The sequence below is a fragment of the Thamnophis elegans genome, chromosome 5 (genome assembly GCF_009769535.1).
Source record: "Thamnophis elegans isolate rThaEle1 chromosome 5, rThaEle1.pri, whole genome shotgun sequence".
In the NCBI taxonomy this organism is placed as follows: domain Eukaryota; kingdom Metazoa; phylum Chordata; class Lepidosauria; order Squamata; family Colubridae; genus Thamnophis; species Thamnophis elegans.
The window spans coordinates 73,606,863-73,634,210 of NC_045545.1; the positions used below are offsets into that span (position 1 = coordinate 73,606,863).

At 38.5% G+C, this 27,348-nt stretch overlaps 2 protein-coding genes across 2 annotated transcripts in view; one reads left to right on the forward strand and one right to left on the reverse strand.

The window, feature by feature from the left end:
- The window catches only part of PLCG1 (phospholipase C gamma 1), a 119,374-nt gene extending 107,054 nt beyond the window's left edge, over nt 1-12,320 (forward strand). Inside the window, 7 exon segments of the mRNA XM_032217850.1 lie at nt 2,045-2,159; nt 6,633-6,640; nt 6,642-6,699; nt 6,702-6,794; nt 7,272-7,360; nt 8,787-8,971; nt 10,811-12,320. Of these exon segments, the coding sequence (XP_032073741.1) occupies nt 2,045-2,159; nt 6,633-6,640; nt 6,642-6,699; nt 6,702-6,794; nt 7,272-7,360; nt 8,787-8,971; nt 10,811-10,853 (591 nt within the window). The 3' untranslated portion in view covers nt 10,854-12,320.
- Nucleotides 12,321-22,264: 9,944 nt separating this feature from the next.
- Nucleotides 22,265-27,348, reverse strand: part of ZHX3 (zinc fingers and homeoboxes 3) — a 44,321-nt gene continuing 39,237 nt past the window's right edge. Inside the window, 6 exon segments of the mRNA XM_032217305.1 lie at nt 22,265-24,393; nt 26,109-26,210; nt 26,213-26,302; nt 26,305-26,532; nt 26,535-27,074; nt 27,077-27,346. Of these exon segments, the coding sequence (XP_032073196.1) occupies nt 24,383-24,393; nt 26,109-26,210; nt 26,213-26,302; nt 26,305-26,532; nt 26,535-27,074; nt 27,077-27,346 (1,241 nt within the window). The 3' untranslated portion in view covers nt 22,265-24,382.

Sequence of the window (27,348 nt, forward strand, 5' to 3'; positions counted from 1 at the left end):
GCACGGGACATCATCATCACAGCGGGACATCAGCATCATGAGGTGAGTGAAGTATTTCATTGAATACACCGCTAGTTTACTGTTTTTCTTTGAAATAAATATTCAAAAACATTATTGGTATCTATTTTATTTTTGAAATTTACCGGTAGCTGCTGCATTTCCCACCCTAGGCTTATACTCGAGTCAATAACTTTTCCAGTTTTTTGTGGTAAAATTAGGTGCCTCGGCTTATATTCGGGTCGGCCTATACTCGAGTATATACGGTAAGTTTAATAATAGGCCATGCAAACACACACACACACCCTGAAAATATGATCTATTTTGAAGTAAACAGTCACATTCTGGAAGTTCTACGAAACCGTTTCAGGACAAGTGTGCTTTAGGTAAAGATAATGGTTCCTCTCACACGTATGTGCTAGTCGTTCCCGACTTTAGGGGGCGAAGCTCATCTACGTTTCGAAGCCAAAGAGCCAGCGCTGTAGGAAGACGTCTCCGTAGTCATGTGGCCGGTATAACTAAACACCAAAGGTACACAGAATGCTGTTACCTTCCCACCAAAGATGGTCCCTATTTTTTACTTGAATTTTTTACATGCTTTCGAACTGCTAGATTGGCAGAAGCTGGGACAAGTAACAGGAGCTCACTCCATTATGCGGCACTAGGGATTCGAACCGCCAAACTGCCAATCTTTCTGATCGACAAGCTCAGCGTCCCATGTGCCTTGCTTCATACCAGTTCTTCCCAACTCCTATCCTTCCTTTTGTTTATTGCCTCCTCTTAACTACTGCACCATCCATATTCACGCTTGCTAAAGCATCACCCCAATCTTGGCTTCTCCTGCTTTTACATTCCTACCCTGATTTCTATCAAGAACTATCTTGTTTTGCCCTATGTGGACCAAGATCCCTGAAAATGCATGTTTCGGATTAGGTCCACAATCACCTGTTCTCTGCATAGAGTACTGTGGCTGTTTGGTGTGGGCATTGAACCTTCTTAGGTCACTGTATTGAGCAATCCTCTAGTGATAGAAAACCAAAACCATAGTTGCTGCTTGGCCAAGTCTTCTCTTAACAAAAACCTAATGGAGATAAATAATAAATGAGCAAAACAATCATTGGAACTGCTAGTGATAAATCATTCTGTAATGGAGGCAGTTGACAACATACAATCTCCTACCCATAGGTGGCTCCCTTTGTTTAGAAATCCAGTTAGATTAATCTTGTTTAGGGATTTATTTGTGTGTGTGTGTGTCCAACTCGATGGATTCTAGCCATCTTGGAATGTAGAAGATGCAAACACTACACACTCCTCAGGCTATGTTTTGTTGTTGTTTTGATTGGGAATTGCCCTATTTATTGCAACGGACAACAATTTATGGCTCTTGCCGCTTGTAATTGGTCGTGTTGGCTGAAGATGATGGAAAATGAAGGCCAAACAGAATGCCTACCCCAGCCATTCTAGGATTATTAATCTAGGATTATTAAGAGAAAAATGGCAGCAAATATTAATATAGATAAAGGACTTACGAATCCTAGCCAGTGTGACTTGTAACAGTAAGGAATGAGAGCTAATTGTAAGAGGTAATTTAATTGTATTAAGTATCATTTCTATTCTGGAACCTAAGAGCTAATGTGTTCCAATTATTTCAATCTGGCAGTCTTAAGTAATTTTGTTTACTTAGAACGCTAAACATGATACTAGTTAATGTATTTTCTGGATTCCTATGACACTTTGAGCCATTAACTAACCACACTGGTTGGGTTTCCATAGGATCACTATGGCCATAGGACTTTTACAATTTGTTCTTAAAATTTTTAAATTGTATTGTTTCAACATTTTTGAACATCACTAACTTAAGCCCTGCACAGATTCTAATTGAAGACAGAAATGTTATTGGTGTTAGTTTGCTCAAGAGAAGAGCCTTCGGAAGCAGATTACTGCATCCGTTGACTGAAGACTCTGTAACCATTTGGCTCTGTAACAATTTGATAAATCAGAAATTTATCTAACAGTATTGGTTTTCTCCCTTCTGTGTCTTGTTCAGATTCTGGGGGCACGGCATCTTCCCAAAAATGGAAGGGGAATCGTTTGCCCATTTGTAGAAGTTGAGGTATCTGGAGCAGATTATGATAATACAAAACAGAAGACCGAGATGGTGGGTGAGTACCTGATCCTGCCATTTCAATTTCAGATTCCATTGCCAAAGATGTCAGTGTTATTTAATATCTCCTATATGATGATAACAATTGAGAACATGTTCTCCCTTCACTTTCAAAAAATCAGCTTCTTTGTCATCATCAGAAAGGTGTAGAGTTGATCTCACTCTGGGGCTTATGTCCTATTGCTCCTCCTCATCTCTTTTTCTCATGACTTTCTGGTTGAAGTGTGAAAAAGAAGCTTGCAATTGTTTGAGGAATCTGTGGGCAGTTATTTCAAATTTACTATGGGCCCTTGTTGTGGCGAGAAGTGTAGAAATGTTTCCTGTTCATTGAATGTCTGCAAATTGTTCCGGGCAGGTGGCGAGGAGTTACTTTCTATTTGACACTAACTCTGGAAGTGTAGGCAACTGCAGAGATAAACCTGTACAACTATAGATTACTTAACATGCATTAAATTAGAAAGAGAGAAAATGGATGTAATATATGTTTTGTTTTGAATTGTGCACTGTAGAATTGGAAGAAGCTATTTAAACTGGAGCAGATGTTTGAACTAAACTAAACTTCATATTAAAAGTTTTCAGAGTGTAAATTATTTATATGCGGAAAAATGCCAACTTTGGAACATAACCAAACAAGTGTCAGCTTTTCTGTAGTCAACATTCTCTCCCCTGCCAACCTCAGAACAAATTTTTAATGTGTAAATATTATTTAGTAACTGTAGTTACTCAAACTGCAGCGAATGGAAATACAGTTTGCATTTACTGTCGGTTTTAAGAGTTTGGATTCTTCACCTCTTGGGCTCCTTTATTATTATTATTTTTTAAATCTTGTCCTTTATTAATCCTGTACTTTGTACAATTGTCTAATCAACAATTGGAGAATTTTCCAGATTTGTAGAAAATTTCAATCATGAAGTGCCTAAAAGTTGATATACTGTTGTTGCTGTTATTTTTGTTGTTCTAAGTAGCACTTGTTCTTGGTTATGTGTGTTCCTTAGTTAAGATTTTACCTTCAGGAATCATCTGTTGGAGAGAGATACAAAGTCTGTGTGGGGGGGAAATATAGTTAGGATAGATTAGTAAAGGTAAGGGAATAAGAAATGATACTAAATTATGTCTGGGTTGGCGGAAATACCATCCCAAGGAAACATAAACTGAGATTTAAAATAGACACACCAACAACAATAGAAAAAGAAAGGGAGAGGGGAGGAAAGAATGAAAGGAAGATGGGGGAAAGAAGAAAGAGGTAAGGAGAGGAGGATGGAAAGGAGAGAAAGAGGAGGATAGAAAGGGGAAGAGAAGAGCAGGAGTAGGAGAAAGGTATGGGAAGAAGAAAGGGGAAGGAGAGGAGGAAGGAGGAAAGTAGAGAAGGGAGGGAGGGAGAAAGGAAAGGGAAAGGAAAGGAGGATGGAAGGGAGAGAAAAGGCAGGAGAGAGGGTAGGAAGGGAAAGAGGAAGAGCAGGAGCAAAGGAGAGGTAAGGGAAGAAGGAAGGGGAAGGAGAGGAGGAAGGAAGAAAGTAGAGAAGGGAGAGAGGGTGAAAAGAAAGAGGTAAGGAGAGGAGAATGGAAAGGAGAGAGAAAGAGGAGGAGAGAGGGTAGGAAGGGGAAGAGGAAGAGCAGGAGTAGGAGAAAGGTACAGGAAGAAGGAAGGGAAAAGAGAGGAGGAAGGAAGAAAGTAGAGAAGGGAGGGAGGGAGAAAAGAAAGGGAAAATAATGTGGTGTTACAACAGGAGGAAGAAATGGTAAACAAAGCAACCCAAACTCTATATTATAACCTATTAAATAAAACAATAAATGTATAAGAATGATAAATGTTAAAACACCTGTAACCAAACGACATGCTGTATGTGATGATAGTTTTTTTGTGTGTGTTTTTTTGTTTGTTTTGTTTTTTTATTGTTGTGTGTATGTGTTGTCTATGTAAAATATATATATATATATATATATATATATATATATATATATATATATATATATCTATATATATATATATAGGTCTCTAGTTGTTCGGGTTTTTCCCCGCGTAGAATTGGAGATGTCTTGGCGACGTTTCGACGAAGTCTCATTCGTCATCTTCAGGCGGCTTCAGACTACTTCAGGTTTGGTGTTTCCAGGAGTAGTGGAACTACCCACACTACTCCTGGAAACACCAAACCTGAAGTAGTCTGAAGCCGCCTGAAGATGACGAATGAGACTTAGTCGAAACGTCGCCAAGACATCTCCAATTCTACGCGGGAAAAAACCCGAACAACTAGAGACCTACATACTAACACCCCGCGAAAACCTCAGAAAACACACACACACACACACACACACACACACACACATATATATATATATATATGGAATCATCTGTTGCTAGGATATTGGCTTGCAATTACTAATTAGATTATGTAGTTCAAGGAATCTAAATATTTGTAGAGATTTTACAATATAAGCAAAAAGAGAAATATAGTATGATGACCAACAATTTGTTTCCATAGTGGTCAGCCACTGATGGTGGAATTCCAGAAGCAGGATATTATTTATTATTTTATTTTATTTATTTTCATATTCTAAACCACCCATCTCCCTCAGAAAGGGTCTTACAGTATTACAACAATACTATAGTATTTTCCTGCTTCTTCATCATAGTGAATGACACTGAGTGTGTCCAGCCTAGTGGTAAATATATATTGATTATAACTAGCAAGATTTTACTCTTTGTCTAAAACTTTTTTAAATTCCATGTTGGTGGCCACCAAAAATTTTGTGCTTGTAATATAAAATGTAGTATTTTTATTTGTTCAGTCTGCACTAAAAAAATGAAACATTTTCTCGGAATGAATTAAATTTCAAGATAACTTTTGGGGGGAAAATATAACCTAATACATTAAAGATAATGTGTAGCTTTTCTATTAGCTCATGTTTCTTGCCATTTTAGATTTGTCCTTTTTAAATTCCTAATGCCCACAAATCCGATTTCCTTAAAACTATGAATGCTTACTTCCATTTAAATCTGGATATGTCAGTGGAAAACCATTTTAACTCAGCCTGTTTTCTTTTATCCCAGAGGTGGGTGTTTCTATCTCAGGTGTTTTAAAACAATTATTTCCCTTTAGTTAATCTAGATGTTTAGGACTAGTATTTAGATACAGATTTAGACTGTATGCTTTGTAAGAATCCACAAGTTTAGGAATAAGCTTATATAGCCCTAGTGACATATAAAGAAATGAAATCTTTGTAACTGGTGTGTTTCTTTTAATAAGACAGTGGATGTCTTTAATTTCATCACTGAGAATGAGAAGTGAGATGAAGTATGTTGACAATAGCTGCAGTAAATGTGTCAACTCCTGCCTTTTCAACCTAGCCATATTTGGGAGCCAGTGTAGTTGCATCACATGGTATTTGGGCCTGCTCAGCCATGAGCAAAGTAGTAATCCTAACTTTGCTTTTCTACGTTTTGTGGTATATGAAGATCTGTTCAATAACCAGAACATCTTAGTTTGTGTAGTGTTAGGCAGCTGCATCCTTTCCTCCAATAAAAACAGCTTTAATGAGAGATAGAAACTTAATTTTAAAACTATCTCAGTCTCTAACACATATTCAGGGACTGGCTGGGAGTCTTCTCCCATTAGGAATTCTTATGCTTAAGACATAAGATCCAGCTGCATGTTTTCATTGGTTGCAATCCTCTAACCTCTAATGGAAGCTAGTGCAGGGATTTATCCCATTGTTTTGAATAATATAATAAATAGACAATTTGCTTAGGCCCAGGGAAGAATAACCAAACCAAAGGTTCTTATTACCAAAGCCTGTAATAATTTCTCATGATATTATTTGGAAAGATTATTATCCTCATTTTAGAAGGGATGTGCATTTGTTTTTTTACCTTTTCACATAATAAACCCATTGCTTCAATTATCACTTGAATAATACTGTCTGAATTCACCCCAATTTAACTTATTATGCTTATTAATCTTTTTCTCTTAAATATAATGACAACAGGCTTAGACTTATATACCGCTTCACAGTGCTTTTATGCCATCTCTAAGCAGTTTACAATTTGAGTCCTCATTTTACCATGCTCAGAAGGATGGAAGGCTGAATCAACCTTAAGCCAGTGAGAATCGAACTACTGGCAATGGCGGTCTGCATTCTAATCACTGCTCTTGGTACACTGGTTAGAATGCAGTATTGCAGGCTAGGTATAAGGGAGAATGTGTACTTGTCAGGTTCAGAAATGGTGCTTTAGATGTTAAATTCCAAAACACAATTTTGTGCTTTGCAGAGAAGATAAGTAATCAAAAAACATCTTGGTTGTAATTTAAATTCACTGCTGTTTAAAGCGTTATATTTCTTTGTATGCAAATAAATACAAAGACTTATTCTGTAAGCGGCCTTGAGTCGCCATTGGCGAATAGACGGCAATAAAACTAAATAAATAAATAAATAAATTCCACATATATCTGATGGTATCTTTTGTTTACTCTAGTGGACAACGGGACTGAATCCTGCTTGGACCCCAAAGACTTTTCAGTTCCATGTCAGTAATCCTGACTTTGCTTTCTGCGCTTCGTGGTATATGAAGAGGATATGTTCAGTGACCAGAACTTCTTAGCTCAGGCCACTTTCTTGGTTAAAGGCCTAAAGGCAGGTAAATGAGAAGAAAGGTCTTCTGTCAAGGATAGTTGTGTGATACAGAAGAGGTAGTCCTTGGTTAATGATTGCCTTGTTCAGCTCGTGGTCAGTTTTGTCAGTGCTGAAAAAATAAATTCCATAACTGGTCCTAAAACATACAGCTGTCATTATGTAGATCAGGGGTCTCCAACCTTGGCAACTTAAGACTTGTGGACTTCAACTCCCAGAGTTCCTCAGCCAGCAAAGCTGGCTGAGGAACTCTGGGAGTTTGAGTCCACAGGTCTTAAAGTTGCCAAGGTTGGAGGACCACTGATGTAGATGACCAGCACAGTAAGTGGCCAAAAAGAATCTCAATGTAGCATTAGATTTTTTTTTTTTAAAAAAAGGGCCTGATAAGACATAAATACCTTATTTAATGTTATATTTTTAAAAATTATAAATGCTCAACACGGCTGACTTGCTCCCTTCTCATAATTCATTTTGTTACCTTGAGGATACCGGGCTGTACCTTTGAAGAACAACTATAGTGAGGATCTGGAATTGGCCTCCTTGCTTGTTAAGATAGATAAAATTCCTCTCATGGTAAGTTGTTATTTTACAAATGAAGCTTGAATGCCACTATTTTGTAGTAACTAGAACAGGAGGACAAAGGTTATTCTAGCTTTAAGAATAAACTAGTTAATCAATCTGCTTTTAACTAAGAATGGCTAAGATTTGGGGGGTGGGGTACCAACAGTAGCCTTACGATATCATGTCTCTTGGGAACTTTGCATTTTTGTAGTTTCTGACATACTTTAGACAATGTGTTTTCTGCCCCCAGATCCTCTTTATCAAGGCTACACAAGGTGATGTCCCAGGGACACACATGGTCTTCAGAATTGCTGCTGAACTCTAATTATGATAAAAGCAGGAAGTTAGGAAATATACATTAAATGTGTTTCATTAAATGTATTTAAAGTAAACTCAATCAATCTTTTCTTTGCCTGCTCTTTAGAGTTCAGTCCACTTGGACCAAAAGGATAAGAATAGCAATAGCACTTAGCCTTATATACCACTTCACAGTGTTTTATAGCCTTCTCTAAATGGTTTACAAAGTCCTCATATTTCCCCCAACAATTTGGGTCCTCATTTTAGTGACCCTTGGAAGGATGGAAGGCTGAGTCAAACTTGAGCATGGTGAGAATCAAACTGCAGATAGTCAGCAGAATTAGCCTGCAGTACTACATTCTAACCACTGCAACATCACGGATCTTGTAGTAATATAATACAGTATTATCTATATTCTGATTTAGACCAAGGTTTGCTAAGATAGGAATTTAATAACTTTTAGTTCTTTTGCCCCTAGGATCTTCAAGCTAATTTACTTGCAGTGAAATGTATAGTGAAATGTCTTTCTTTTTTGTAAGAGTAAACATGCAAGCCAAATAAATTTGCTTATGTATGGTAACAAACACTTCTATTTTTTTTTAAAAAAAGAAAGAATTGTAGCTACTACATTCCCTGAGAAAGGGAGAAATGGGTGTTATTCAGTGGTTTTGTAATTTACCCATTGCTTTGAGTCTCATTAAAAAAAAAGTTCTCCAAACTTCCTGCTAACTTGGCCAGCAAAATGAAATTGGCTTTAAAACCTAAGTAAGGAGTTAAGCTAGCTTGTTGACTGATATTTTAATGAAATGATTGTGAAGAACTGGTTTAGTTTTCATTTTAGTAGGATAAAAAAAATAAGTGAGGATTTTAATAAAAAAACCTTACCTAAGTGATGACATTTTTTAAATATACATATTTAAATTTGTTTTGTCCTATTACACAAAATTTCACAAATTTATTTGCTGATGATACATGTGTGTATGCATACATGTACGTAATAACAAATTCCTTAAGTATTTCTATGATGTTGGATGGCGAGATCTGAGGAAGATCCAGTGAATTCCTGGCTGAATTGAATTTTCTTCCTCTCTAGAAATGAGATCAAAGGTTTTTAGTTGTTATTCTTTCTATCCTGGAACAGGAAAATGGTGAAACTAACCCCTTTGCAGCATCGCCTTTCCGAGAGAGGTCTGCTGATTCCCCAAATCAGCTCTTGGCAGGCAGAGCCAGAGAAGGTTCCTTGGAAGCACGATATCAGCAACCATTTGAAGATTTCAGGACGTCACAGGAGCAGCTATCAGACCATTTTGACAATCGCGATAGAAGGTAAGTGTGTAAAATTAAATTTACATATTTGGATGCTCTGCATAGTAGACCAATTTAATAAAGTAAATAAAGGTAAAGGTTTCACTGTCCAGTCTTGTCCAACTCTATGGTCAATGTTCAACTCTATTTGTTACCCAAGGGAGCCAATGTTGTCCAAAGACATTTCCATATGGCCAACATGATTATACCGATATCCCGAGGCTCATGGACTGCTGTTACCTTTCCACCAAAGTGGACCTATTGATCTACATTTGCATGTTTTCGAACTGCCAGGTGGGCAGGTAATGGGAGCTCACCCCATTATATGATGCTTGGGTCTCAAACTCCGGCTGTTCAGTTTTCCAGCTGACAAGCTCGGCATCTTTAATCACTGAGCCATCACACCCCACATAATAAAATAAAGTAAGTTTCTGGTATTTGTTTTCAAAGTTAGTTATTTTGACATTATATGGTACTGGGCTTGCGTTGGCTAACTCTGCTTGGCCCAAGATACCTTATTGTATATTCTAGAGCTAACTTATTCCATGATTGTTGACTTATATTTTCTCCCCAAAGATTTGCAACGAGGTCACAATAAGGGAGGGAAATTACTTTTATAAAGTTGTCATTGCAAAGAATCCAAATAAACATTAATCCAGATGGCTGAGATGGAATTTTCCTTTTTTTATTTTTGAAGGAAGAACATTATGTTGTGGAGTCAGCCTTCCATGTTACAAAGTACCTCCTACCCACTTGTCTTTTAATACTCCAAATGTCCCAAATGATGTTGCTTCTCTTTGGTACAAAATGTCACATTTCCAAACCTATCACCACCTCCACTGCCAAAAGTGGTCAATTCCGTCAGAATGGAGAACAATGTGGTGAACTATGAATATTTAATGCAAAAGCATCCTGCCTCTAGAGTATGAGGCCATACAAGTTTATTGGTTTTGGAAGAGGAACATCTAAGCTATCATTGGGACTCAGATGTGCCAGTGAAACTGCTGATGTCTTTTTTTCCCCCCTAGCATGCGATAATTTTTAATTTGGTTTCACTTTTGTATTTAGACCTTCTAAAGAGCTCAGGGCTTCACCATTTTATCTTCACAACAACTCAGTTGGATAGGCAATGAGTAAATGTCTACCTCTCTGTTGTGGCCCACCGGCGGCCAGCAGAACTGGCAGCAGAGTCAGACAGTGAGAATGGGGTGGATTGGGGCCAATCCTGGGGGCTGAGGAAAGATCAGAAGAGGGCTCTGTGTCGGAGGCAGAGAGGAAGCTAGACAACAGTGAGGCAGAGGAACAGCTGGAGCCTGTTCCCAATGTGGCATGTACAGAGCTGCCAGAAGACAAGAACAACTAAGAAAACAGGTTGACTTAGGAGTAAAGCCACACCTTGGCATTGATTGGCCCCTGCCATAGAGGAGCAAAAGAGGAGCGAACAGGGAGAGGGCTTTTGCAGAAAACAGTTCGTTCCTTCAGTCGTTTCAAGAGTGGAGAGTTTTGTTTGTGACTATAGGAGACTCTGCGCCAAGTGTTGCCTTGCCCTGTGGTTGGAAACTTGTTATCTGGCAGCTCAAGCGAGAGAAGGTTCGTGTTGATAAATATTCCTCTGAAAGACTGTTTGCCAAGCCTTGCTTACTGTGAATGAAAGGAATTCAGAGTCATGTAAATAAAAGAGGTTTTGCCAGGACCAAGACTCTGCTTCATACTTGTTAAGGAAACCTGGGTCAGAACACTCTTGGGGTGAACTTACCCAATCATCAGTTTCATTGCTATTGTACGGTTACTCCAACAAAATTCTAACCAATATTTGACTATTTTTAAAATGAGTTGAATTTGCAATTTCTTTCCCTGCAGGTTCCTGCGAAGGACACGGGTGAATGGGGATAACCGCCTCTAGCTCCAGTTTGCCTGCTGGAAAGCACTCCTCCGGTGCTTGTGATTCTCACGGATTGCTGTGAACTGGTTTCTATGGAAACGTCACATGCTTTGGCCTACTTTCAGGCAGCTTTTCCAGTTTCTGTTCTGAAGGATGTTCAAGTGGAAAACTTTTTTTTTTTTTTTTAGAAAAGAAACATCAAATCACACATCAATCACTTTATTGTTGAGGAGAAAAAGACCTTCAGAACCAAAACAGAGAGAAAAAGTACTGAATGTGTGTATCTTGTCAGTAGCTAAGGCTCAACACAAAATCCAGTCAGCAGTTTCCTTTTTCTGTGTCACTGAAGTTCCAGAGAGGATAATACCTCAGAGCTGCCAACAAAGCATCTTTCCTTTACTCAGCTGAGAAAACCTGATTTTTTTAAAAAAATTATTATTAATTTTATTACACTTCTTAATCACTGATGGTGCACAGAAAAAGATATTTCCATTTCAAGAGAAAGTACAATTATTCTCATGGTATTAGAGCACAAGCCCAATAGGGCATACTGGGCCCAGTCTTTGGGGCCATGTCAAGCTATGCAAGGTTTTAAATCTGTCAGTATTGAGCAGAGCTGCCAAGTTTCTTACTTTGGCAGATCTTGGGTTTCATTAGCTGGGGTTTAAGTGCAGAAGACCATCAGCAAAGCTGTCCAATAGCCTCCTTTTTATGTGACTCTTAATGACTAGTGTCAAGCAGAAACGGGCCACCCAGTAGAGAATGGATGACTTGAGATTTCGAGAGGCAACTTTGAAGAGGTAGGAACAGACGGAATACATGAGCCAAAGCCAGCTCTGCAAGACGTAGAGCTCTTGCCACTACTTATTTGTTGCCTCTGCTTCCATAATGCAGAGTTTCGGCCACTTGTGCTGGAGCAGAATAGTAATCTTGGGTCATGTGCCCTGCTGCAATAGTTCTCATGACCAGTATTGCTGAAGAGAGGCCCTACAATCTTTGTAGGGTTAACAAGCTAAGGAAGCATTTTTAGCTTCTCTTGAGTTTTCACCATTGCACCTCTTGTTTTGGAGGAGATGATTTTTTTTTTGTACAGGACCAGGCCATCTCCGCTTTTTAAGAAAGCTTTTCTCCATGTTCTTTAGGTCAGGCCATCCGAAGGCAGTTGTCATTGTCATGATGTGCCAGCGTGTCATAACATGTCTATTGCTACAGAAACAGTGAAAATTACATGCTGCTGTCTTTTGTCTACTAGCAAGGTGACAAAAACCCAAGAATAGTGCTCAGTGTTTCTATTTTACTTTGCTGAATAAAGGAGAGCAGATATATCCCAACCTCCAAAGGCAAGCTTCACCATACATGGTCGTGTGAACAATGCATTATTTGACTTTCTTAAGGAGGAGCTTAGATCCTCTAACTCCACCCGATGTATGGATAGAGATCTACCATTTGTTGGGATGATCAGGCTGCACAATAAAAGTTCTGAATTGATATACTGAGATCCAGCTGTGTATTTTGTAGAAGAGGAAACAAATTGGGATTCAAATAAAGCCACATGTGTTTGTAGCATTGCTTGAAACAACAAAAGGTTTGCTTCAAGGTAGAAAACCAGGTTAAAAATTAATCAGTAAAGATATGCTAGGCTCTTATAAATTTCATCCTAAGACAGCATGCCATCACAACAAATGTGTGTTGAGTAGGCATATGACAGGAGTAATGGGAAACCAGGTTACTTCCAAAGCATATATTGGCTGCCTTTAGATTGACAGATGGGTTATAAACCCAACTAATTTAAGCTAATGATGCTTTAGCTCTTCCCAGGCCAGGAAATGTATGTCATTTATTGAATGTACAGGTGTCTCCCATTCATTGTGCTGACTGTAGTGTTTATTTCTACCAAGTTAAATGCAAGATGGAATTAGTTGAAAAGCATGGGGTGGAATATAGATTACTTGTTACCAAGTCTGAATTTAAAGTATGTGCACAAAGTGTCTTGCCTAAGCAAAGCTGAAGCTAATAAGGACACACAGGAATGCTATGTGCCCATATAATTTACTTGTGTACATTTTGTACTAGTAGTCTTATTCATTCTGGAGGCCAGACTGTGGATCTCAGTCAGTCATTATCCTCCTATTCTCCTTCCCTACAACAAGCTGAAGCTTAAGACATTTATCAGCTTGGGCTACCATACCTGAAAGAGTGTCTTTTCTGTGTTGGCACAGAATTCCCAAACAGATGATATAAAAATACATTTTGTCTAATACATTCTTTTTTAGTTTTGTTTTTTTTAAAAAAAATTCATACCCTTGAAATATCTTTCAGTAAGTGTAACTAAGTGATTTAAGTGTAACAAAAAACTTAGGATGCTGGAACATGTGTTTACTTTAAATAAGAGCAATCCTGCAATTGTACCTAAAGCATGTTCTAATTATTGTTTTTGTCTATAGCAATAGCAATAGCAATAGCAGTAGACTTATATACCGCTTCATAGGCCTTCAGGCCTCTCTAAGCGGTTTACAGAGAGTCAGCATATTGCCCCCAACAATCTGGGTCCTCATTTTACCCACCTCCGGAAGGATGGAAGGCTGAGTCAACCCTGAGCCGGTGAGATTTGAACCGCTGAACTGCTGAACGCTGATCTAGCAGTAGCCTGCAGTGCTGCATTTAACCACTGCGCCACCTTGGTCTAGAATTAACATGTTAAGACAGTTGATCAGATATTTGATGAGGATGATTGAAGTCCACTTTTCTATGGTTCTATCTAGATTATCATCTCTATCAATCTGCTCTTTTTGATTTTGTTTTGTTTCCTGTTTTCAATCATTTATAAACTGTCCAGAGTTGTTGGCCGTAGGGTGGCATATAAATGTAAATTATTATTGTTGGTCACATAGTCAGCCAGATGTTTTACACTGGATTTGGCATTTTTATCTACCTACTGAGTCCTTCCCAAGGATTAGGATAGCATTTGTGGTTGTATTTTCCAAAAACACTTTCATGAATTACAATAATAAGCGTAGGCTAACACCAGCTAAAGAATTGGGAGCTTTCACATTGTTGTACATATAATAGTAATAATTGCAAGTTGTTTTTGAAAAACTAAGAGGAAAGAAGATCAACTTGAAGTAGTTTGTACTGATTTCAAAAAGGCATTTGATTCCCTGCCACAACTGGATAATCAAACTAAAAGACATCACTAAAACATCAGAAGCTTGTGCCAAAAAATAATGGCACAATAGAAGACACGGCGGCTAGTCAGTGGGGATAGACGGGAGAGGTTAACATCAAGAGGGGCATATTTCAAGCAGACTCAGTAGAGTTGACAACGAACTGAACTGTAGGTAGATGTGTAAGTTGCAAGTACACCAGACAGTTGAAAAAGAAGGAAGAATATCTGAAGGGCAGTACAAACATACACTAAAGTTAATGCACCATGAAAGTCCACTGAATAGCAAACTGATCCATAAGAAAGATAGCATTTAAATGCCCATTATTCCTTTGATGACAATATTAAAACCCCACAATCTACCAGTATGTTGCAATGAGAACTAGGGCTGATCATCTTTATATCGGTCCCATCTCTAATCTCTGGCAGCATGGTTCTTCCCCATGGAGTTTGGAAGCTGTGTATACAGGACAGTGGTCCACATTTTTCAAATCCACTTGTATATACATTGATGATAATGATGATTTTGTGACAGGCAACTCGAGGTAACCGTCCATTGAAAATGATTACCATTCATACCTCCCCCCCATCCAAAAAAACGAGAATGTGCAGAAAGCTGTTTATTTCTCAATTCTTTATTTAAGACAAAACCAATAAGGTCTCATTATTTCATCAAAATGTATAAGCAAGCTGTTCCCACCCTCATAGCCACATATACAAAATGAAGGGAAACTTGCTGCAGTTCACTTCGCAGAAGTGGCATCGTTGCTGAAAAAGAGCCAGCGCCATAGTTGCCAGGCACCAGTTCTCTCTTGCAGGAGAACTACATTAGCATTTACCCACATCAACAGCTTCAGTCTTTTCTTCAAAAAAGTTTTACCAAAAGTACAAAAATTAGTTGATTTTGTCATGGTTTGTAAATTAATCCTACTCCTATATAAACAGAAGTTTGTACTAGCCCAGCACTACTTACAATAGTTTTCCTATCATCAGCTTGGGAAGCTAAAGAGCTTAGCTAGTCTGCTTAGTGAGATAATTTTACAAAGGATGAAAAAAAGCTTATCCATCTGTCTTCAGAAAGCATCCTAAACAGATGGTATCTACAAGCTCTCCAAAAGCACCTGTAATAATCCTTATCCCGCTATTCTAATAGGTAACTTGTTGGGAAAATAGAGGGGGGATCTGTGTAAAATTGGATGGGGTGGGGAGAGAGAAAATTCAGTATCCTCCAATTTTGCTTTGGCATGAATACTTTTCACTTAAGTATTGTATCCTAAGAACAGAGCCTTCCTGCTCATTAACAACATCAGGACACCTGGTTTTAAAAAGGAATACAAGTTTTGAAAAGTGTTATAAGTAAAGCTGATCCTGGCACATATCTAGAGCTGTATTTTTGCTGGTCTTAGTAATATTCAAAAGGCATGTTGCAACTTTAGGGGAATTCAAGAGTGCTTAAGCATAAATTCAAAGCTCTAGTATTACAGTCACTCTTGTTTATGCCCCTCCCCCCATCTTGCAATATCTAAGGAAGAAATACATACTAGGCAGACATAACATATATCCAGTTCTTGGCATGTCTAAGCAACGGCAGTTTGCTGGATTTGTCCAAGGCTATAATTCCAGTTGATAAACTTGTCCTATTTAAAGGCAGCAGATACAGTATATTTAAAACCAGTCAGTCTTATGGGAATTCCATAGAAGAGTTGCACATGGACAATTACTGTAGACCATGTCCATCTGGCCCAGGTGTTCTGCTCAGGCTGGTCCTTTTGTAGCACCTATTAATGGATACCCTGGGGACCAATGGTGACTCTAATTGGAAGTTGGGTGCTCCCTCATCCCTCCTCCTCTATCTAAATCTCACCCAGTGTTGGAAAAGCTCCTAGCACTTCTGAGGCATGGTTCTTTGCAAACAGAATAACAGATGCCCTTGCAGACAGAGCTTATTCTGTAAACTTCATGCCACACCAGCTTGTGATTAAGCATTTACAATGTGCTATTTCTATTCCAAAAGGGTGGTTGAACTGAGTCTTAATTTAAAGCAAAACAAAATAAAAACCAGTCTCGGGAACAGATGAAATTAGCGATAAAAGTATGACTAATAAATACCACACGAAGAGACAATGTGCCGGCTGAACAAATTCCAACACCACCACCCCCTTTCTAAAACATTTGCATTCTGGTTCAGGATTTCCCCACAGCCTCACCATTTCATGTATTCCTGTGCCTGTTATTTAGAGAAGAAGAAAAATCACAAAGGGTGAAAAAAGAACCCCTTCGAGGTTTCAAACGATAGCAAAATGACATCTGGAAACTATATGGGTCTGATCTGCCCAATAGCAGCTTCAAATCAGAAATGGCCCACAATGAGACTGGGTGTAACACTAGACTATCGTATTTGAACTTTTGAAAAAAAAGAGACATATGGAATGTCACAGTGAGCCAATTTATATTGTGTAGTGCCTCACCTCACAGCTTGAGAAAGGCTGGGTAGGCCAGATAGTAGAAAAAAAGCAGAGGAAAACCCATCCAGTGATTTTCATGTCGTCTAAACTTTAAGCAACACACAGCTTTACTGTCTCTGTTGCATTCTCAAGTAGCAACCTAGTAGAAGCTCTTCCAAATGGTGGTGAAATGAATGCTCTCACCTGGCCTGGTGAAAATGACACCAGAATTATTGGAGTTACTAAGGCAGGCTTGCTTGGTCCAAGGTATGTCTTCGACTACGCTGGGCTGTGTTTTTTTTCCTGCTATATAACTCTTAAGCTGTCTGTGCTCCCTAACAATTTGCACTGCATAATTATGATATAAAATATTGCCAACACTCAATGAAGGTGGGTTCCCCCACCCCCCATTTAAAATGAATGAAAACCATGATGTAAAAGTCTGTATGAACCTTGCAGTTTCCGAATAACACTTTCGGCCCTTCTAAAATAAGAAGCAATGGGGCAACCACTGCCATGTCTCTGATATAGTCTTGTACGGCTTTGGATAATTAAATAATAAAATAAAAATAATAAAATAATAAAAATAATGAAATTATAAATGAAATAAAACAAAAATGGAAAATGAAATAAATAATAAATAACTCTAGATTGGAAAAAAAAACGCTCAATACAAATCAGATCAGAATGCCTCCCTCTTTTTAAGGTGATTGGATCACCAAGGCAATAATGGGAAATGTTACTAACATGGGATTCTGAAAATTCTTATAGCAGATTATTTTCTGGCAATATCTCTGGAGCACCTGTTCTTCTGCCATGAAACTGTTTTTGATTACCTACCTTTCCCTCATAAAATATGTTTTACTGAGAATGTTCTTATTATGTCTTATGTTTTAACTTATTATGCTAACAACAAATGGTTTTAATATTTTAAAATAAATACAAATAATTACATTTGAATGGCCAGGTTCATGAAGGATACCATAGTATAAAGGTTGTTCTGATTGAAACACTACTAGGAACTCCAGTGAGATTATCCAGGTGTGATTTATTTGCAAAGTCAGTAAATGGGCTTACTTTTAACGCCCACTCTGCACCTTCTCTATTTGTGAAATATGAGAGATAGAAACAGAGTGAAGGCGAAGGTTATTGCTTTTAGGAAATTTATAAGATTTAGCACAAGTCTTAATGGGATATCTATACTTTCTAAAATCTTACAGTGCTTTTAGCTAGAGATACATACATTTCTAACCAAAACATTTAATAGTCTTACAAAAATGGGGAAAAAATCTGGTTCTTGAAAAAGTATAACACCAGAACAAAACCAAAACAGATCAGACCAGAACAAAGTAAAACTAGATCAAAAGACAATCATCCTGTTCCCAAGTACTGGGAAAATAACCACATTTTTAGTGATTTTCTGAAAACTAAAAGGATGAGAGCAAATCTTCCTAAAATCTCTGGAAGGAAGATCATTCCAAAAAGATGCCTTTTTGGCCACAATTTCTATTTGTTCTAATTGATTTAATCAATTTAATGAATCAAATGAATAGAAAGATTCTTATTAATTCAGTATTAATATTAATTAGCACCAAATATTCAGGTTTTTTAATAATTAACTTTGTTTGACTGGATAGATCTACTGTTTTCATTTTCCATCCAAAATCATGTTCCCTTGAACTGGGAACTTATAAGTTAAATACAAACTAATTTAGCTCATTATTCTCTAAAAATATTATTACAACATGTCCTCCAGTTCTGTTGGCTCAGGACCATAAGAACTGTACTCTAGAACCGTTGGAAGGGCACAAGGTTGAGGGAGGCTGGCCAAATATCACTTGCAGTACTGTTCTGCTACTCTTTGACTTGCTACCACAATTTTGGTCGTAAGTCATTGTGGTTCTTAAGCAAATTCTGGGGCACTTGCACTAGGGGCCCTTGGACCCAATCTGCCTGTAAACACCCCTTAGTGCAAACACCGTGTGCCAAAATCCCATTTGGCTTTCAGTACGGACCTTTGCAGTCAGTATCTTTGAGAGCAATAGGGTTGCTTACCAAAGATACTCCACCCTGCATGGGGTGAAATCCATCTGGCAGGCAGCCCTTCCGGTCTCAAGAGGCTGGCTAAATAAGTCTGTCCCAACACGGGTCTTTGGACTTTTTTTTTCAGCCAACCCCTTAGGAACCAGAGGGAGTGGTGTCAGCAGCCAGCAGCAGCTTGCAACTGTCCCTGCTGTTTTTTCCATTGACTTTTCTGGGGAAGTTGGCAGGGAAAATTTCAAGTGTCAATCATAATTGTGGGACTCTTGGAATAAGTTCAGGCAGGTTTCCAAGAACCCAGATTGCAATCGTATGACTGCAGGGTGCTGTAATGGCTATAATTTCAGGCACTGGAAGTAAGCCCCTTTGTTCAGTGTTATCGTAAATGTGAACAGTTGCTGAATGGTTGTTAAGCAAGGACTAGCTATAATTATGTAGTGGCTTGGGTCATTCAACCCTTCTTAGGGAGTGACCTAAATATTCAAAATACAAACAATGACATCTACCTCTCTACCAGTCTCTTTATATACTTAAATCTAATTCAATTTTTGGTCTTGTCATGTACAGCCTATGCATTGTGTTGTTGCTTCCTGTGACAAGAAAGGCTGCTGCAAACCACTAAAGAGATCAAAATCTACCCTTAAAATTCTGCTTCAAAGTTCTGCACTTTTTGCTAGACAAAGAAACCAAGATGATGCATTTACCATAGATACTAATTTCCTATTAAATAATACACTCTTGCATATCTAAAGCCTGTTTGTTAAATTAATTTGAGCTGCATAGACTCCATCATGACATGGTAGTACAACTCCCCCTGAATTTAAGTTAGATAGATAGATTGATTGATCAATCAATAGATATGCTCACAATTAACTCAATGGATACATTTAACTGCAAGTGTATCACCTTTTAATACAGAAAAAGAGAAAGACTCCAGAAAGTGAAGGGAGGCTTCAGTATGGGCTTACTGGAATATACATGTCAGAAGTAAGTTATTGGTTCAACTAAATGTATCCTATCCATCATAATGTGTACATTTGTGTATTCAATGAATCCCAAGTTATCAGACTGCATTTCAATCTAGGGCAGTGCCACTGTTGGACTCTGCACTCTTTTAGGATCAAAACTGGTAGTTGCATATAAGCAAGGGGTTGTACTACAGATTTATTGCTTCCATTGGGTAGCAACTTTATCACAAACAAGCACATGACACATACTTCCCTCTGCCAGAAATACTTTGATACTTCCGTAAGACAGATATCCATCTCATTATGTTTGTTATCTTCACTATGATCTATTCTGCCCAACGTCAGGGCATAAATTTATGTCCTGCAATTCATGCACAGGGTAATTAAATTTGCCACAAACCCTGGCCCATTCTGATCCAACTAACATGAGGAATTGAGTTGCTCCCATATCAATGGCTTTTGTTTTCCAAATAAATCTGGCTGAGCACCATATTGCCCTCCTTGAATAAAATCTGGAGAGAGCGATTTTGAACATGCTTGCAATGCTTTTAAATGCATCCCAAACTCCAAGCTCTCCTCAAAGAGTTGAGTAGAGTTTCCAATTAAACAACCATCTGTATATATATCATGCTTATGTGGATGTTATGAATAAACTAATTGAATATACATATGCATATATTGAAAACAAATCAGCATGTTTGGAGAGAAAAAAGAGAACTGCTCCTCTATCAATTCCACTGAACTGACCAACATTGCTTTTTCCTTTGGGAACTCAAGCGCTGTTGTCATTCCGGTTGGGAGTGGCTGTAGTTCTCTGATGGCTTTCCTGTAATACCCAACTGGATCCCACCTCCTACTATTCCAGCTCCTATCCATTACCAAGGGTAACTTTCTCTGAGCAAAGTCATTTTCAGACTCTACATGTAACATGTATTTTGAAAAAAGCCAATAGAAGTAGCAATAGCAATAGCACTTAGACTTATATACTGCTTCACAGTGCTTTTACAGCCCTTGCTAAGCGGTTTACAGAGTCAGCCTATTGCCCCAACAATCTGGGTCCTCATTTTACCACCTCAGAAGGATGGAAGGCTGAGTCAACCTTGAGCTGGTGAGATTTGAACTGCTGAATGGCAGCTAGCTATCAGCTGAAGTAGCCTGCAGTACTGCATCTAACCACTGCGCCACCTTGGCTCAGTGTAACAGGTAGATCTGGCACTTCTGCATTACAAGGAATCTGCTGGAGCCTTCTCACAGTGTTAGAAGCAGAATTCTTTGTTCTCAAAGATGTGCATGCTAGTTTGGTTCCCTCAAGGATAAATGGCAGATTGCACGTCTCCTTTGTAGAAAGACCTCTGTGAGCCATGAATAAGCTTTTAAACATGCTATGGAGGGGGAGCTACAATTATATTCTTCTTTCAGCATATGGATTTATCTACACAATTAAAGCCAAATTAAAATGCATTTGAGCAAACTGATTTTTTTTCCTTGAAAGGCAGATTGAGAGAATGACATCAAATATGAAAGAATACAAGTTTTTATACCTGAAAATGTACGTGCATAGCTACACACTTTCCGGTTTTACATTTTAAGTTGCAGCATCTATTGTGGCATTTTAAAACTTTTAAATAAGTTTTAGCATATTTATTTCCATCCTGATGGTCCCTTGCTAACTGAACTGAACTGGCCAATAATATATTGTACTGTGTTTCCCCGAAAATACCAACCTGTCCTGAAACTAACGCCTTGCCACATTTTTTGCCGTGGGCAAAAATATAAGCCCACCCCCAATGGTTGTGGGCTGCCTGCTGGAAGACTCTGTCCAGAAGACTCTCTGTCCGACAGCCAGCCCACAACCATAGAGCGCACTCCTAGAGCAGCCGCTGCTGGAAGACTCGGCAGCCGAGTTTGGAGTTTGGAAGCCAGAGAAGTTATGCTTGGAGCGTGACAATGGCGGAACAGACGCTCGCGCAACCCCCTTCTCCAGCCGGGCAGAGCTCCATGCACTGACCTACGGGGTATCCCGAATGTGCCAAGCCATGGGAGCTGGGGGGCATGCAGAGTGCCACGCCGCTTGGCACCTTAGGGATACCCCCTAGGTCAGTGAATGGCGCTCTGCATGGCTGGAGAGGGGGTTTGCTGGGCGGCTGCTCGTGAGCGTGGTCACCTCATGGTTGCTTCGCCCCTGAGGCTATGCCTGGCTCTTCGGGAGCCAGTTCACAAGGAGAAGCTGCCCGGCAACCGCAAAACAATAAGCCCTCCCTCTATAATAAGCCCAAGGCCCAATTTTGTTGGGCAAAGAAATAAGACCCTGTCTCATTTTCGGGAAACACGGTACACAAACACAGGTAGGTTTGCAGAACACATCTTGGATATTAATGCCATGAGGGGAGGTAAGGTTTCTTGACAAAAATCCTAAACAGGACAAATACAAGAACCTTTCCCCATCTGATGCCTTCAGAAAGGTTGGATTAGAAAGAACTGTCCTTTTCTCCAACCAATAGTACCGAACTGGGGGAAAATTATTCTAGACTCAAATAAGTTGATTACAACTCCAGGAATTCTCAACAATGATCATGCTGGCCAGGGATTCTTGAAAGTTGAACATATATTTGGAAGGTTTCCAGGGTTTGTATAAATTGATTAGGGCAAGTTAATTTTTGGGGTAAAACAGATAAGATTCAATCTGAAATACAACCCCAGCATGAGAGCTGGTATCTCTCACTGCCTTTAGAAGACCGCCAGGAGATGGCTCTGGCCAAAGCAGGTTTCCCAGGCTCTATCCTGTAGAACTTTGGGAAAATTTAATGCCACCAAATGAACTATCTAAAACATTTATTACCAACAGTAATTAGCCCCAGCATGTTATATTCTAACTTTCCACATTATTAAAATAATGCTGTAGTTAGTTACCTTTCCAAAACAAGACAAAAATACATGCCTACTACAAGTATATATATTTGAGTGTGTTATGAAGTTAGCAAAGCTTGAAGCTTTTCAGGTTTTTTCTAGCTTATGAATAGCTAGAAAAAGCAGTAAAAGTTAGAAATACAGACAGTGCATTCTTGTAAGTGCTGGAATCCAATACAATTCTGATCTGTATGTAAAGAAAGAAATTGTGTATACTGCAAACTAAATGCCTTCAGGATCACAACTATTTGAGAGCATTAGTTTCCTGTTACAGTATTGATAAAATTAGAAAATGTATTTGCAATTAATAACAAAACAGTCACAATTTAGCATTTACAACCTGAAAACTCAGCAAAGTTAATAATTAATTTGGGGATTAAGGGGTGCCTTTTCAAGTCTGAAATTCTTACAGGGCTCATGGTTAATGAACATCTGCTAATAGATAACATCCACAAGGGTATTTTTATTTTTATGATTTGTTATTTTCTCTCTTTTACACACAAACGACCTAAATTTTAACCCTTTTAGTTTCTGAAATGCATTAAAAGAAACATTCATTTGCTTCTGTGCACGTGAAATTTGGTGAAGATTGTTAATAGTTATCCAATTTCATTTTGTAATTTTATGCACAGAACTAGAAATATTATTCACCAGATCCTTCCCTACTTATATACTACTAAACTTTCACTGTGGTTATTTGTTAGCCCAAATGATGCATTATACAAGTTTTTAAATCAGGGTACCTAAATCTATTAACTTAAAGAAGTGTAAAATAATCCAGAGCCCATTACTCCAGTGCAATTGAAATTTCCATGATTTCAAACCATTTTAATCACAAAGTTCTGTTATTGCTGAATTACTCGCAGTCACATGATCATGATTTCTGTCTTTCTGCCAGCTTTCCATGAGCAAAGTCAATGGGGAAGATGGCAGGAAGTCAAAAGTTATTCCTGTTTTTTTGCCCTCCTGTGGTCATTAAGTCTATCTGTTTAGGTAAGTAAATATTGTTTTATTGAAGTTCATTTGTAATTACAATTATTTTTATATTTTCTTCTTAAATGACCATGTAGCCATCCCACATCGGGATAAAAAAAATATATGATCAAGCTAAAATTTAATACTTATTCTAGCCATACAAGTTTGTACTACCTTTCTCTCAAAGGATGACACAACAGGTCACATATTATCTAGTGACATATATAACCCCATTGTATGTAAGGAAGCTGCATTGATTTTTTTTTGGAAGGGGGGGTGTTTACGCTTGGGGAAGTGAGCATAGACTGCAACCTGTACAGCAAATCCTCAGTTCAATGGCTCTCAGTTTGATAAGTTTTAGATACAATGGAAAGTGGTTTTCAATCCTTGAGAATGGCAATTTTGCTGCAAGTGATTGCATTCACATCATTTCTAATATTGTAGATTACCTAAATGATAAATTAGGTACCAATGGCCACCATAAATGAAGTCAATTTAGGTATCAACAGCCACTGTTTTTGCTCAAAAGGCCTGTTAGAGCAAGGTTTCTACTGTACTTTCATAATCGGCAAAATCTAGAGATTAAAATATAAAGAGAATACAGTAAATGCCAAAGATGGAGCATTCAGAGAACAAACACTGAAAGTATTTAGAATATGTTGTACAAATGATAGCTCATTTCTAAGGGTGGAGGGAGAGAATGTTTAACAAATGTTTCAGATGCATGATCCAATGCAGAGAGAGGCTGGTTGCTGGCATTAACAAGCTGGTTCCATATGAATATGAAGTTCGAAAGACAGTGTCCACTAATTGGAGCCTCAAGGAGAATATCTGGCCAACACTCTTCTAAATCATAAAACAGAATACTAGATTTGTCCCAACCCGAACCTTACAGTTTTCTTTATTGACGTCTTCCCTGCGACCTCCAAATTCAAATTGTGCTTCACGAAAAGAAGATTTTGGCATTACAATCTTCAACAAAGATTCAGAATGACCCACAGCTGCTAGGTTCTTACAAAGTTGGCCGTCTGCTCGAACGAAGGCAGTGGTGGTTCAATCCATTTCTGAAAGCAACAAATACATGTGTCACAATGTGTTCTACAGTATTGGATGAATTAGCAAGCAAAGGGGCCAAGAGAGAAAAAGGAGGGGGAAGGGAGAGAAGTCACCATGACCTGAACTGCTCTGAGAAGAAGAGGGTTTATGGAAAATTGTGCTTTAAAACCAAGCCCTCATATTATGGAGGCGTTTGTCTAAAAAGTCTTTTTTTTTTCTCAGCTGGTGTTTCTGAACTTTTGTGTGAATGTGTGTGTTTGTGCATTTTAATCCCTGCTTGATTTTTGCTTCTCACTTTTCCCTCTCCAAATCCTAAAAATTGTAGTTTTCCTCACTAGTGGATCATTTCTACTCTGTCCATTTCAAATTCAGATCCTAAATTCTATACATTCTATAATTCTAGTCTTCTTTCTATCCAGCAAGATTTATCTCAAAACCCATCTTTGTTATTGCATCTCTAGCTGAATTCTCTAACTATTCAACTACTCCAGATTCTCTTTTTCTCCCCACTTTGTTGCCTCCCCTACAGTTGAAACTTCAATTGTTGTTCGAAAGTGCTATTATAAATTGTAATATACAAATTAAGGAGCACATGATCTACAGGCAGTATTTACTGATTTATAGTCTCTATTCAGACACTCCTCTCATATGAATAATCATATGGAAAGCTGAAACTAAACTCCAGAGTTTTCCTGACCCTCCCAAAAAACCATTCATGGTGGGAGATATAGAATAGGATTCTCCACGCTTTGGGAGGCCAGCAGATTACATTCCACATGTTGAAAGCATAATATGGACTCAAATAAAGTGCCTGTCACTGTGGATGTGATGAGTTACAGGCCACATTTTTTCAGAAGACAAACTGATGATTTTGTTGCCTGACATCCATTCTTCCCTTCCACAAGATACTCAAAAGTTTGCTTTTGTCTTTTTGGAAGAGAAGTTGGCACATTTCCAGGTTCTGGGCTGTTCTCACCAAACTTTTTTTCCATTTTCTAAAAAAGAGTAACGGGCATTTTTGAAAATAAAAATCACTAGAGGCAAGTGATTTGTTTTGTAGCATGGCAGCTTTTTCTTTTCTTCAAAAACAATGATTAAAAATTATTTTTTAGAGAGTCTAACGAGTGTTAAAAGGAAATGAGTATAACACAAAGGCACTAATGCAAAGCTCTTCTTCCCTGTGTCTCCTTGTTCACATGTTCGCATCACTGGCAAAATCTGCATACACATAACGAATACGCCTACAAATATTGCCTTACTAAACACACATTAAGCTAGGATGAAGGGATGGCTGGACCAGTGCAATTGTTAAATATGAGAAGGGAATGCCGGCATAGAACTTTAAATCTATCTAGGAAACAATGGGCAAACAGTCAAAATTGCTGTTTAGATTTCCATCCAAACTATAACCAGCCAAAATTAGTATCTCAATGGAACACAAATTACATTGTCACTCTTATAGGAATTGGATAACTTTGATTTCTCTTCATTCAGCATGACAGAAATAATCACAAACAATATAAAGAAATGTCTTCAGATAGGTTACGATCCTGTTCTCATTCCTCTTCCCTATTATTATTTTAAAAAAGAGCAGCAGATAATCTAATAATATATTTTTGTTCACTTCCCCATTGTTTTGTTTAAATACATTTCTTCTGCAGTAGTTTAACAAAAATAAGGCCAAGTTAACAGAAACGTTAACAAGAAATGCAAAACCACTCACCAGAATGCACTGCAGGCAGATGACTATCCATATCTCCAAATTCTGAGCTTCCATCTTGACCTCCAGGTTCCCAAGATTCACTGTTCTCAGAAACTTCAGAAAAGTATCAAAAGTTCCTTTCTGAGTATTGGCTGGATCACCAACACTTGGGGACTGACTATCGCTACTTGCATCAGATATTGCTTTGCTTTCTTCCCTAGCCTCTCAGCAAACCACAATTTAACCTGCGAAGTGGTCATCTGAGTTCTTTCACAGAGATCTTGGAGATCATCTTCAAACAGAACCTTGTTCTTTTGAAAATAGTCTTGGAGGACCTCCTGGCTGACCTCACAGGAAATCAATAGCTCTTTGGGGAAAATGCCTTTTTTGTAGTTTTCATACCACCTCAGATTTCCATTTTTAAATCCATAGCGGCTATCTCCAACCAGCGAATTACTTCAACTCTGGGAAGTCCAGTCTGACAACATATTTGGTCATACTGTTCATTAGTAGGACGCTGTGTCTTTACAAACAGCAGTTTAAGCAAATGCCTCTGCTGAGCAGTCTTTTTAAAGCAGAGCCTAGGTTTCTGTGCCCTGCTAGGAAAACTCTCTGTTGTTGCTTGGGCACTCGACGCGGCCAACTCACTTTTCCCCTCTGATTCTGTCACCTTAAAGTTTCTAAGGTTGATTTTTATTGGGGTCACTTTACGTTCACCTGGAAGTTGAGAACTTCCAGCTTCATCCAAGGAACCGTTTTCACTTGACACTCTGAAGTCATCCAAATCCTCCTCCTCTTCTACAGACTCATCCTCAGCATCTTCATCTGCTGGTTGTTTTTTTTCTTTCTCCACTTTTTTTTTCCTTTGCTCCGAGAACCAGCTGTCAATCTCTCTCCTTGTCATTTTAGTTTCGCTTCTCAGGCGGTCTACTTCCTCTTCTGAAGGGAAGGGGTTTTGTGCAAAGCTGCTTTCCAAAGCTCTGAGTGTTCTGGGGCCCTCTCCTTATATTTTGCAATGGAGAAATCAGGGGTCTGATGCCAGGATTGCCGACGTGCTGGTGTGTGAACAGGTGTTGCTGATGTGAAAGTTAACTCTGTGGTTGTTTTGGGTGAAGTGGTAAAAGTGATTTCGGGTACAGAGTCTATTATTATTGTGCTATCCCCACCAAGCACAGATTTGTTGCCTCTAATATTTTTCCAGTGATACCTCCTATCACTAAACCACTTCCGAACTTCCCTGGTACTAAGTCCTGTGATATTG